The following is a 14,658-nucleotide window of genomic DNA, read 5'->3' as shown; positions in this document are numbered from 1 at the left end:
CCTTGTAGCCAAAAAATAAGAAACCCAAAACATAAAACAGAAATAATATTGTAACAAATTCAATAAAGACTTAAAAAAAAATGGTCCACATAAAAAAAAAAAAAGAAACCTTAAAAAAATTCAAACATAAAAACAAGTTTATGGAGGACAGGAGCTCATGAGGACTTGCCATCAGGTTCTAACACACAAACCCCAGCACATGACCGCATTTCCATCATTGTGACTTCTTCCAAATTTAGGCAGCACAGTACTTCCAAGAACATCCCACAAGAAAATATCAACTGCAGAGGAGTCAGAAGCCCCCCTCTCTGGGTCTCAGTTTTCCCTTCTATAAAATGAGGGGGCAAGGTTGAGTCAGGTATTCCCATCCCAGCCTGGAGATCATTCTCCTTGAATCAGGTGTTCAGAGCTCTCTTTCTGTGCCATAGTAGCCAAGAGCTCTAACAGAAGAGTATACAGCTATAAGTCTAATTCTCCCATTTATATAACACTTGGGTTATTCTTCAAGAGTACCTGGACAAGAAAATAAAAGCCAGGAGCAAGCTCAAAGCAGCTCTTGTCATCACAAACTCCATCCATTCCACAGCTAATAATGTATCAGGTAGGCAGCCAAACAACAATGTTGACTGCCAGTGTGAACAGTCACATTCCTGAGCTGACATTGTGATGTCCAGCAGTGAAGCCAGTCAGTGTGACTATGGAGGGAAGGGCATTCTTTTTACATGTGTTTACATGATATAAACACTTTGAACACAGGGCTGACAGCAAGGAGCATCAGGAAGCCTGTTTCACTTGTCCACACGTGGTTCAATGTACCCAGGCGCAAAACAGCATCTCACCTGAGACGCTCTTCCTCTCTTTTTCGGAGATTGAAGTCTCGCTGGACCACCTGGAGAACATGCTCCGTTTCATCGTCCGTCAGACCAGACAGGTCCAGCTTCCTCCCCATGATTTAATACCAAACACAGACGGATGAGACAAGACCTGAGAAATCAAAGGAAAGACCACAAATTGAGGGCAAGAAAATAGTTCTCCATGGGTAAGATCAACCAATGTTGTTATTAAACAGAATTAAACACAGTGTTTATATAAGGTGGTTTCCTGCTCTGCTCTCATACTCAGCAAATATTTAGAGACAACTTCAGCAAGGCTGCAGAGAAAAAGTGACAGTAACTGATCATCAACACTGCTATTTATCCCAGTTCTTAAATTAGAAAAAAAAACCGATAAATTATTCTTTTCAATAAAATGAGGTGTACATGAGATCTGCTGTAAATTTCTGCAAAACGCCAAAAGACAATATCCAAAACTTCTCAAGTTCTGTGATTTGAAGTCTCAAATTGTAATTACACATAATTGCACGATAAAAAAATCATACTTTAAAAAATATCCTCTATATCTCCTGAAGCTTTTATCACATGACTAAAATACAAACTAGAAATTGATAAACTCTCTTCTGCAAAAAAAGAAGTAAAATAATACTTTTAGACATTTTCTTAGCACCAGAAAATATATTTCAAAGAAACACCTCCCCAGAGGTGAATATCTAAAAATTATGGGAAACCACATTAAAAAAAAAAAAAATTTTTAGTGAATGGTTGCACCCAGTGGTAAAATTAAATAATTCCAGAAAAGTGCCCAGAATTGAAGGGCATCACAAACATAAATTCAAACATCCTCCACAAAAATATCTGTGGAACCAATGCAGCAAGATTTCAAAAGCATTATTACATACCATAACCAAGTGAGTTTTATCTAAGCAATGTAAAAAAATCAGAGTAACCCACTACGTTTGTAGAAAAAAAAGGGAAAAATCATCCAATCATTTCAAGAGATACAGAAGAAGCATTTGACAAACTTCAGTGCCCATTCATGATAGAAACCCTCTGAAAACTAAGACTAGAGAATATTCCCTCCATCATATAAAAGGCATTTTAAAAAGAAAAACAACAAAAACCTACAATTAGCATCAAATTCAGTGATGAAAGACTGACTGTTTCCCCCTAAGATCCGGAAAAAGGCAAGAATGACCACTCTTAGCACCTCCACTCAATACTGAATGTCTTTATTATACAGCTACATTAATCAAGACTGAGTGGCATTGGCATACACGTAGGTGTAACAGCTGTCTAGTAACAGCATCACAGATGAGCTGGCTGAGATAACAGAGATGTATTTTCTCCCAGTTTTAAAGGCTAGAAGTCTGAGATCAGGATGTTGGCAGAGCTGACTTCTCCTGAAGTCCCTCTCCATGATTTACAGATGGTCATCTTCTGCCCGTATCTTCCCATGGAGTTCCCTCTGTGCACACCTATGTCTTAATTTTTCCTTCTTATAAGGATTACCAATTGCATTGGAGTAGAGTCCACTCTAATACCATCATTTTAACTTAACTGCCACTTTAAATATTCTATCTCCAAATACAGTAAAAATCTGAGGTGCTCAGGTTAGGACTCCAACATATGAATTTGTCTCAGCCTGTAACTCTTCACCCTTTGCACCCCCCTCCCCCAGAGAGCACGTCCTTCTCACATGTACATTATAATCACTTCATCCCAACAGCCACAAAAGTCTTAACCTATTCCAGCATCAATTCGAAGTCCAAAATCTCATCTCATTATCATCTCCATTAGGTATAGGTGATTCATCCTGAGGCAAAAATCCTTCCCCCTTGTGAACCTGTGGAAGCAGACAAGTTATTTGCTATCGGAGTAGAGTAGTAGGGCAGGCATTTGGAGAGACATTCCATTCTAGCAGGGAGAGGTTGGAAAGGAGAAAGAAGGCTTAGATCTCAAGTAAGTCTGAAAGCAGGGAAAATTCCATTAGGTTTTTTTTTTTAATTAAGTTATACTTGACATACTATACTATATTAGTTTCAGCTGTAACACACAGTGATTCGATATTTTTATACATTATGAGATAATCACCACAAGTCCGGTTACCATCCAAAGTTGTTACAATATTATTGACTGTATTCCCCATTTGTCATTTTTTCATGCATAATCTACTATTTGTTTATTTTTAATATTTTTATACCTATGTGTACTTTACATCTCTGTGACTTATTTTATAATTGGAGGTTTGTGCCTCATAATTCCCTTTGCCGATTTCATCTGTTCCCTCCACCCCCTCTCCTTCAGCAACCACCAGTTTGTTCCCTGTATTGATGAGTCTCCTTCTGTTTCATTTGTTTAAGGCTCAAGGATAGCTCTCTTTGGCTCCGTGCTCTGTCCTCCGAGTGCAGCAGGGCGGCGGGCTCATCCCCTTGGCCCTGGGTGTAGCCGCAGCAGCGTGGCCCACTCTCAGTAACTGAGGAGGGACAGTGCCCTCCCCAGGCCATGGGGACACTGACACCCCTGCAGACCTCTATTTTATCTTCAGGATCATTCTTCCCTTTTCCCGATGGATGATGCATGTTGGTAGCCAAATAGCTCTACTGGCCCATCCTGTAGCCTCTCAGAAGTCCAGCAGCCTTCCCTCAGTTATCCTGTCTCTATTTAGTTTAAGCTGGCAGTGTTTCTGTCGATGTAAATTCTCCAAAACTTTGTCAGCTTCCCATACAGTTCTCAGGGGGCCAAGCCATCAGACAGGAGGACCCTCTACAGATCTGTCCTGGGTAACAGCGTCTCTGTTTCCGGCTTCTGCTGCAATGGTTGACTGGATCTGTGAGCCACAGTCTAATCTCATAAGCAAATGGTTGTCCAGTCATACCCCGCTTGCTGTCTATAGACGGACTTTCTCATTTTTGCAGTATGAGTATACTGAGAATTTTCCAAATCTGCAAGTTCTGCTTCCTTTTGTGGAACAATTCTGTCTTCAGTTTACTTCTCTCCTCTCACGTCTCATTATAGCAGCAAGCATAAACCAGTCTTTAATACTTATTTTAGAATTCTCAGGTAACTATCCAAGTCCATAGTCACTGACAAGTTCTACTTTACATAAAACACTGGAACGCCATTAGACCAAATTCTCTGCCACTTTATAACCAAGAATGCCTTTCCTTCAGTTTCCAATTATGTATCTCTCATTACTTTCTGAAACCTCAGTAGGCACCGCGAAGATTCGTATTTCTATCAACTTTTTGTTCATGATGATATATGCGTTCTCTAATATAAGAGAAGCTTTCTCTCCATCTCTCCTCTTTTCTTCCCAAGTCCTCACTATAATCACCTTTAACATTCATATTTCTACTAACAGCAGATCAATTGTGAGCTGCTGAGTCAGAGATTAAAGCGTCTGCCTGCCATGCGGGAGACCCGGGTTTGATCCCTGGGTTGGGAAGATCCCCTGGAGAAGGAAATGGCAACCCACTCCAGTACTCTTGCCTGGAGAATCCCGTGGAGGGAAGAGCCTGGTAGGCTACAGTCCACGGGGTCGCAAAGAGTCGGACACAACTGAGCTACTTCTCTTTCTTTCTTTCTTTTTTTCTTTCTTTCTACCAACAGTCTCCTAAGGGAAATCTAGACTTTTTCTAACATACAACTCAAAACTCTTCCATGCTCTACCCTCATCCAGTTCTGAAGTCACTTCCACATTTTTATACAGAAGAAGAAACAGACATGGCAGATACACATACAAAGATGCTAATTTCATTGGTAGTTATAGAATTGCAGTTAAAACCATACATGTGTATGAAATACATGTGTATTTCATACAGACCAAAACTGTCTTTATCCAGTGTTGCCAGGAGGTGGGACAATTTTGATACAGTGACTACAAACTGGTACAGTCTCTTTGTAACACAATTAGGCCTCATTTTCAAAACTGAAAATGCAGTCACCTCAGCATTTCTGTAGGTATATTTCTCAGACATCATCTTGCAAATATGCACCAACAGACAGGAATTGGGTTGAATCATATGAAATAAAACCTATAAAAACTCCTATTTCACATAGCTCATCCTAACAGAAGAACATTAGTAACAGTAACACGCAAAAGAGCAAAAAATATAAATAAGTAAAACCTGTAAACCATCTCAAACAATCATAAACAGGAAGAAGGATAAACAAATAGTGTATATGCTTGTTTCATACCAATGAAATACTCCACTGCAGTGAAGAAGAACATCCTAAAGGTATATTCCACATCCATGAATCTCTAATAAAACGTGCTGTTGAGACAGACAGATCAGATCAGATCAGATCAGATCAGTCGCTCAGTCGTGTCCGACTCTTTGCGACCCCATGAATCGCAGCACGCCAGGCCTCCCTATCCATCACCAACTCCCGGAGTTCACCCAGACTCACGTCCATCGAGTCAGTGATGCCATCCAGCCACCTCATCTTCTGTCGTCCCCTTCTCCTCCTGCCCCCAATCTCTCCCAGCATCGGGGCAAGCCACATGTATATGCATGTACAGCATGCAAACTGTATGACTCATTTTTATATCAAGTTCAAAAGCACAGAAAGCCAAGAATACATATATTTATTTTTAAGAATGAATGTGATAAAACAATACAGAACAAAATGGGCCCTCTGTGAAGGAGAGAGAAGATCTGGCTGGGCATATCACATGTGGGTGGGAAGAGAGCCTGGAGTACCTGCTGGTCTGAGGAAGTGAATCAGGAAGAAGACCCCACCACTGGGCTGCTCAAGAAAGGGGAGGCTTCTTAGTTGCCATCTTCTAGTCTCCCCACGAGCAGGAAGAAACACATCAGGAAGCACAGGGAAAATGCAGACTGACGTCTCCCTTTAAAACACCTCATTAAAGGTGATAACGGCACTTTGGAGTCTCCCAGAAGGTGATATGTCTGCCCCCTTCACTTCACTGGCTTTTGGGTTCTGAGAATTCACAGTGAGATTCTAAGATGCCCAGTTTGGACAGGACAGAAGTGGCAACTTTGATCATATCAAATCTAAGTGATCAGGACTCAAGAGGCATAAATGGTTTCTGTAGAGAAATAAACAAAGTAGCTGTAAATGGATAAGACAGAGAATAATGAGAAACCCTTTGGGGGAAATAGCAAAAGCGTCTTCCCTTTTTTACAGTAAACACAATTAGATTTCCTGCATCATAGGAGAAAGAACATCAGTAGGGCTGGAAAAGCCTCAACGTCCATGAGTCAGAGGTCACATAGGTTTGACTCTCTCATTTACAGATGGGAGAGTGTAAGCCCAGAGGGAAATGATTTCCCAGACACAAAACTGGTTCAGATGCTCTGACTTTTAGACCTGGTCCTCCCACTCCTGGATTTCTCTGGTTTATACTCAAATAAGAAGGTAGCAGAGAGAATACATTTTAAGATTTAGTAATGAGAAAATTAATAAACTTCAAGATTTAATTACATCACCATTTCCCTAACATGTATTTCTCAGGTCACTGTTCCTGTTCTGAGTGTTCTGAGAAAGGAGCTCAGAGATGAAATAAAGTAGAGAAGAATGCCTCACACTGTATGCCCTCTTGGGGATGCACAGTGCATATAAGCTTATCAGAGTCTCTAAGAAGTCTGTCACTAAACAGCCAGTCTGTGTTTAACTCTATATTCGTCAAATGCATGTGTCTGCAGACACCTCTTTCTTTAATAACAACTGCCTCTTCACATCCAAAGAAATGACTATTTGAGAATTATTGCTGTAAGTCCATCCCATGATGACAAACTACAGCAGCTACTGTAATATAATTACTGAATTGATTTAGCTGGGGTTTTTAAAATGCAATTATCATAGGAAACTACAGAGTTATATGAGCTTTAGAAGAAGCTGAGGACTTAAAAAGGAAAGCAGATGGATACAACTTTACACATAGAAAACCAAAATAAAGGTAGAATTGTCTACACTGTTCTTGAACAGAACAACTACAGGGAGAATACAGATAATTCTATAGGAAACTAGGTAGCACAGACCTTGCAAATGAAAAAAACAAAACAGACATTCCAAGAATATGCAATACACACACAACAGGAAGTTCATCATGAAGGGTCAGTGTTTACACAAGTGACATTCTAGAAAGGAACCTAGAACAGATGGATAAAGGACAAATGCATTACTGGGATCTTTACAAATCCACTGTGTGTGTGATGCACCTGATACACAGAGAGAGGTAAAGAGATTAACTTGGAATATCCAAAGTCCTAAAAACAATAAAGGGTGAATACTGCTGGGGCTTCCCTCTTTGGCCATCGCTAGATCTTGACTAGAGCTGAAGAGAAATTTCTCCTACAAAGGAATCAAAATGTTAGGGCTGTCCCATTTAAGACTCTTGTTATTTGGTGGTAAAAAAAAAAGAAAGAAAAGAACTTGGCTTGGGAAGGAAAGAAAGAAAAGCACAAGTGGTCTGAGATGTACTTGCATTGCAACTTCTTTGGGGTAAGTGGTGCTGTAGAACTCACTTTCATTCCTTCGCCTTCGAGGGTGTTAGCCCTGCCACGAATAGCCCCCTCTCTGAGACTCATTCTTTACCTGTACACAGGAAAGGCCCAGAGAAGACATGGTCATACCAACAGGGCATAGTTGATTGGATCAGGGGTGTTACATCTCTCTCTTGGGAATGATATTAACAGGAGGGAGAAAAAGGAATAGAAAAATAGCGAATAAATTATGGTAGATAACTTTCCAAATGTGATGAAAAGTGCTGTTAGTCTTCTCATTCAGGAAGCTCCACTAACTCTTCATTGCTGTTTAGTTGCTAAGTCGTGTCAGACTCTCTTGCAACCCCATGAACTGGAGCCTGTCAGGCTCCTCTGTCTATGGGATTTCTCAGGCAAGAATGCTGGAGTAGGTTGCCATTTCCTTCTCCAGGGGCTCTTCCCGACCCAGGGGTCAAACCTGTGTCTCCTGCACTGGCAAGTGGATTCTTTACCACTGAGCCAACTGGGAAACTCTAACAAATTCTATGTAGGAAAAATTCAAAGAATGCACATCTAGACACATCATAGTCAATCAAAAGTCAAATAAAATACAGAATCTTGATGGTAACAAGAGAAAAATGATTCATGACACACCAAGGATCTTCAGTAAGATCAACTGTTGACTTCTTATCAGGAATCATTGACGTCAAAAGGCAGAGAGATGATATATTCAAAGAACTGAAAGAAAAGGATTATTATCCAAGAATTCTGTATCCAGAAAAGTATCCTTCAAAAATTAAGGATAAATTAAGACAAGACATTCCAGATAAGCAAAAATGGAGAGATTTTACCACCAACTGACCTGCTTTACAAGAAATACTAAAAGAAGTCTATTTAGCAAAGACTGACAGAATTTTAAAAAAGAAATGGACAATTCAGCAATAATAGAGATTTCTATATCAACTTTCAATAATAGAGCAATTAGCAAAACATCAGCAAGGATATAGAAAAGTTAACCCATATTATAATCTACATATCTCTTACAGACGTCTACAGAACACTCTACATGACAGCAGAACATACACTCTTAAGTACACATGGAATATTCTCCAGGTAGACCATACATTAGGCTGTAAAATAAATCTCAATACATTTAAAGGAATTGAATAATATAAAATATATTCTCTAATTACAATGGAAGGAAATTAGAAATTAATAACAAAGAAATTTGGTATATTTACATATATATGGAAATTAAACAATGTACAAAAATAAATAACCAAGGGGTCAAGAGAAATAAGAAAACACTTTGAGATAAATAAAATGAAAACACATATACCAAAACTTATGGAATGCAGCTAAGTAGTGTTAAGGGTAAATTTATAGATATAAACACCTATATTAAAAAGGAACCATGACAAATCTATAACCTCACCTTCTACGTTAAAAGATTTAAAAAAAAAGGAAAGCAAACTGAACCCAAGTAAGCAGAAGGAAGCAAATAATAAAGACCAGAGAGGAAACCAATGGAATGGAAAAACAATACAGAGAAAATAAAATCCAAAGTCAGTTCTTTGAAAAGATCAACAAAATTGACAAATCTTTGGCAAGACTGACCAAGAAAAAAAACATAAGATTCAAATTACTAAAACCAAGAATGAAAGAGGGCCGTCAATACTGACCTTACAAAAATAAGAAGGATTATAAAGGAATACTGTGAACAGTTGTATGCCAGAAATTTAGATAACCTAGATGAAATGAAAAAAAAAAATCCTAGACAGCTCACCAAAACTGACTCAAGAAGAAATAGAAATTATGTATAGAACTATAACTAGTAAAGATAATGAATTAATAATAAAAGCTTCCACAAAGAAAATCAAACATTAAAAAAAGAAAAATTAACACCAACCCTTCCCCCAAAAGTAGACTAGGAGGAAATACTTCTTAATCCATTTTAAGAAGCCAGTATTATCCTGATATGAAAAGCAAACAAGGATATCACAATAAAATAAACCTATAAACCAATATCCCTTATGAATACAGATGAAAAAATCCTCAACAACATATTAGCAAACAAAAATCCAGCACATACAAAAAAGGATTAGGTACAGCTAACAAAGAAGGATTTATGGCACAAATGCAAGGTTGGTTGAACATGTGAAAGTCAATCAATGTAATGTAGCATGTGAATAGAATATAAAGGGCAAAGATCCCATAATCTTCTTAATAAATACAGAAACGTGTTTGATAATATCCAATACACTTTCTGATATAGGAATAGATGGGAGCTTTATTTTTTAAATTAAGTTTCATTGGAAAATAGATGAGTTACAATGTTGTGTTTCTGCTGTAGAGTAAGGTGAATCAATTATACATATACCTATATCCATTCTTTTTTAGATTCTTTTCCTATATAGGTCATTACAGAGTATTGAGTAGAGTTCCCCATGATACATGGTGTGTTCTTATTAGTTATCTATTTTATGTATAGTAGTGTGTATATGTAAATCCCAATCTCCCAATTTATTCCTCCATCCTCTTTCCCCCTTGGTAACAATATGTATGTTTTCTCCATCTGTGACTCTTATTTCTGTTCTGTAAGTAAGCTCATTTGCACCATTATCCTAGATTCCACATATAACCTACATCATATGATATTTGGCTCTCCCGGTCTGACTTACTTCACTCAGTATGACAATCTCTAGGTTCATCCATGTTGCTGCAAATGGCATTATTTCATTCTTTTTTATAGGTGAGTAATATTCCATTGCATATATTACCACATCTTCTGTATTCACTCCTCCATCGACAGACATTTAGATTGCTTCTATGACCTGGCTATTGTAAACAGTGCTTCAGTGAACATTGGGGTACATGTATCTTTTTGAATTACGGTTTTCTCTAGATATAAGCCTAGGAGTGGGGTTGCTGGATTGTATCGTAGTTCTGTTTAGTTTTCTAGGGAGCCTCCATATGTCCTTCATAGCGTCTGCACCAATTTATATTCCCACCAAGTGTACAGGATCCTTTTTCCCTGTACCCCTTTTCCTGCATCCCCTTCAGTGTTTATTGTTCTTAGGTTTTAGATGATGGCCATTCTGACTGGTGCGAGGTAATGCAGTGTAGTTTTGACGTCCATTTCTCTAATAATTAGTGATGTTGAGCGTCTTTCCCTGTGCTTCGTAGCCATCTGCATGTCTTTGGAGAAATGTCCATGTAGATCTTCCACCCGTTTTTTGGATTGGATTGTTTTTTTTATACTGAACTGCATGAACTGTCTGTATATTTTGGAGAGTAATCCCTTGCCAGTTGCTTCATAGAAGGGAACTTTCTTGGATTAAGGCTGTCTACAAAAACTCACAGCCAACATCATACTTCATGTGAATGAATAGATGCTTCCCCTCAAATGTCATGAATACAAGATTGTCACTCTTACCACTTCTATTCAGTATAGTACTAGAGGTTCTGCTGCTGCTGCTAAGTCGCTTCAGTCATGTCCAACTGTGTGTGACCCCATAGACGGAAGCCCACCAGGCTCCCCCATCCCTGGGATTCTCCAGGCGAGAACACTGGAGTGGGTTGCCAGTTCCTTTTCCAATGCATGAAAGTGAAAAGTGAAAGTGAAGTCGCTCAGTCGTGTCCGACTCTCAGCGACCCCATGGACTGCAGCCTTCCAGGATCTTCTGCCCATGGGATTTTCCAGGCAAGAGTACTGGAGTGGGGTGCCATTGCCTTCTCCGACTAGAGGTTCTAGCCAGGTCAATTAGGCAAGAAAGAAGACTAAAAAGCATCTAAATTGGGAAGGAAATTGGGATCACATCTATTCAGAGAAAACATAGTCCCATATAGAAAATTCAAAGGAATACATATACACAAAACCAATTAAAACCAAAAAACTGAGATCAGCAAATTTGCAAGATACAAGATTAATATACACAAATCAACCTGTATCTTTTCAAATTATGGTTTTCTCCGGATACATTCCCAGGAATGGGATTGCCAGATCATACGGTAGTTCTACGTTTAGTTTTCTAAGGAACCTGCGTACTGTTCTCCACAGTGGCTGTACCAGTTTACGTTCCCACCAACAGTGTAAGAGGGAACCCATGACTTCCTGTAGTCTGAATGCCATCACTCTGAGACTGCCAGGCACCAGCTCCTATAAGCCCGATGAGCTCCATCTGAACCACTGACCCTCCTGATACCTCATGGAGGCTCCAAGTTGATGCTATTTTAGGCAAAACTTTCTCCCCCACCAAACAGAATTAACACTGTAATTTTATTTCTGACAAATGAGAGCAGTTCTAGAAGTTGAAAATTAGTGGGAGGTCGGGAGATCTCATTATCCCCCTCCATTTGAGATTTGATGTTATTTTCTACCTATTGGATCTTGATGGAAACTTCTTCAGAAGTTAAGTATGGTGAAAGCAGGTATTGGGAGATATTTCAGATGGTATTAGATGGACACACATACCCACCCATCCACTGATCACAGAGTAGATGGAGTTAGCAGGAGAGAAGGGTGGAGGGGACATAAAATGGAAGTCTAAATCAGCAGTACTCAACTGAATACCCTATATTGCCTCCCAGGAGATAATTAACAAGGTCTGGGCAGATTTTTAGTTGTTTCTAATGGGAGTATGCTACTGGCATCTACTGGGTAGTGGCCAGGTGCTGCTGTTGCTGCTAAGTCGCTTCAGTCGTGTCCGACTCTGTGTGACCCCATAGATGGCAGCCCACGAGGCTCCCTTGCCTGGGGTTCTCCAGGCAAGAACACTGGAGTGGATTGCCATTTCCTTCTCCAATGCATGAAAGTGAAAAGTGAAAGTGAAGTAGCTCAGTCGTGCCCGACTCTTAGCGACCCCATGGACTGCAGCCTACCAGGCTCCTCTGTCCATGGGATTTTCCAGGCAAGAGTACTGGAGTGGGTTGCCACCAATAATGCACAGGACAGCTCTTGGCAACAAAGAATTATCTATTCCAAAATGTCAACAATGCCAAGGTTGAGAAAACCTGATCTAAACTGAAAGCTGCACATCGGTCAGATTCTTCCTGTGTGCTTCCCAGTAGCCCCAGGTATGCTCCACGAGTTCACAAAGGGGACTTCACTATTGCCTGCACACTGAAATTACACCATTGGTTCTCAGGCTTCGGGCTCAGACAGAAACTAAATCACTGCCTCTCCGGGTCTCCAGCTCCCTATCTTTGGATTTGTGAGCCTACATAATCAGGTGATCCAATTTCTTATAATAAATCTTTTTGTTTGATACATATGTACACACACACACACACATATAGACACACATATACTGTTGGTTCTGTTTTTCTGGAAACTCTGGTGAATATAGACACAGAAACACATTACATGTTATTGGCAAATAAAATGACCTGGTTTATATACCTTGATTGCATTTTTCTGTCCTCATCTGCAATGACCAAACTAACAGGTCTGTAGAAGAGCTCAGTGCATTTCTCTGCCATCTTGAGTTACAGCACTGCCTACAACCCCCTACTTTTGTTTCCTGAGCCTTTGGTCACAGTGGCAGCCCTGTGATGTCTCTCTTGCCTTTTGGACTTTTTAATCTGACTGCTTCCCATCCTTTGGGGGTTTTCATGTTGATCCCCTGCACAGATGACAGCTAATGAACACTCGATAAAAATACACAGCTCTTCACCCACTAAGAATTTCCTCTTCAGTTTCAACTAGATAATGATGCTCTCTGCTTCCTCTGTTATATAAAATCTGGTAGATTTCTTCTGACTGTAATAAAAGTGTGTCAAGATAGGAGTTGGCAACTGGCTGCATTTCAAACTTGAGCACATAAGACTATGAAAAAATGGACATTAAAGCTTCACTAATTCAGACTTCATCAATTCCAAATTTGTGATCACACAGTATGCTAAAATGTACTATTCTCAAAACAAAGGGATTAAGACAAAATAATAGTAGGGGAGAAAAGGAGAATATTTACCTTCTAAAGAGAGCAAATTATTATCAGGTACTTACTGAGAAGTATCAATTTATATCTAAATAGCACAATTACAGCGAAAGCAAATAACAGCTGTAGAGCCTGGGTTTGTAGTATGCAAACCTCAGAGGGTTACACTGGAACTTAATCTCAGGACCTGGGTTGAGCACTGTGTACACCTTCACTGAGTAGAGGCTGGGACAACTAGAGATAAAGGACAATCAGACACACAGTGGTGAGGTCTGCCTCAGGAGTGAGCCGGGAGCCATTGCCCCTCGATTGGGTGAAAGAGAGAGGGCAGGAGCCAGAGATGGAGAGACTTCCTGGCGTTGGTCTTGTCTGGGCCCTGGCCATGACGGGCAAGGGTTGGTAGGTATCCAGGCTGAGGGAGGCTTCCCTTGGCGACATGCATGCATTGGTTCAGCGTGTCTGCTGCAGGGTTGCAGATGGCATCTGCGAAGTCATGTTAAAGAGCGTCGACTTCTCCTGAGGGCCCTGGGAGTCACTGCAGAGTTCTAAATAAGCAAGCAACCCGAGATCCAGCATTTGGGCTCAGCAGTAAAGAATCTGTCTGCAATGCAGGAGACCCAGTTCGATCCCTGGACCAGGAAGATCACGTGGAGGAAAGCATGGCAACCCACTGCAGTACTTTTGCATGGAGAATCCCATGGACAGAGGAGCCTGGTGGGCTAGAGTCCATGGGGTCACACGGAGTCAGACACGACTGAAGTGGCTAAGCAGCAGCAGCAGGGTCACTTAGGTAGTGATGGGAAGCTGGGGTGGAGATGGACAGGCACAGAGGCAGGCAACTGAAGCCACTATCGTGGTCTAGGTGGGAGCTCCAAGTTGAGAAGAAAACAGAGACGATGACTCAAAGCTGCCTATTTATTCCTAGGTTAAACTTTTTCCTCTTGGAAAATATTCAGGCAGGTCAAAGTTCAACTCCCGGTGGGCAGCTCCTTCCCTCTCCCTCTTTCCCAAGATGGCATCTGGCAGGAGGGGAAGGCTTTACTGTTCTTGGCAATAAAGACGAGTACACACAGCCTTTCCAGGCTGGGCCCTGCCATGGGGTTCATCGGGCATCTGGACTATAACTCTCTAAAGGGAGACCAGTCTTCTCTGTCCTTTGTCACAAGTGGCACGTTCAGTGGTTACTTATGAGTTGATGGCCTTGGTTTGTTGATTGATCTGTTGTTGTTCAGTTGCTAAGTCACATCCGACTCTTTGTGACCCCATGAACTGCAGCACACCAGGCTTCCCTGTCTTTCACTGTCTCCCGGAATTTGCTCAAACTCATGTCCATTGAGTCGGTGGTGCTATCTAACCATCTCATCCTCTGTCGCCCCCTTCTCCTCCTGCTTTCCATCTTTCCCAGCATCAGGGCCTTTACCTTCTTCTATCAGG

General features: G+C 40.6%; 1 protein-coding gene across 3 annotated transcripts in view; it reads right to left on the bottom strand.

The window, feature by feature from the left end:
* The window catches only part of MYRIP (myosin VIIA and Rab interacting protein), a 227,019-nt gene that overhangs the window by 194,238 nt on the left and 18,123 nt on the right, over positions 1–14,658 (bottom strand). For all 3 annotated transcript variants that reach the window (XM_070776113.1, XM_070776111.1, XM_070776112.1), the window contains exon 2: positions 840–984. In XM_070776113.1, the coding sequence (XP_070632214.1) occupies positions 840–949 (110 nt within the window). In that variant the 5' untranslated portion in view covers positions 950–984. The remainder of the gene's footprint in view (positions 1–839; positions 985–14,658) is intronic.

The sequence above is a fragment of the Bos indicus genome, chromosome 22 (genome assembly GCF_029378745.1).
Source record: "Bos indicus isolate NIAB-ARS_2022 breed Sahiwal x Tharparkar chromosome 22, NIAB-ARS_B.indTharparkar_mat_pri_1.0, whole genome shotgun sequence".
NCBI classification, from domain to species: Eukaryota; Metazoa; Chordata; class Mammalia; order Artiodactyla; family Bovidae; genus Bos; species Bos indicus.
The sequence above is the reverse complement of the archived record's forward strand: the minus strand, read 5'-3'. Positions and strand labels throughout refer to the sequence as shown.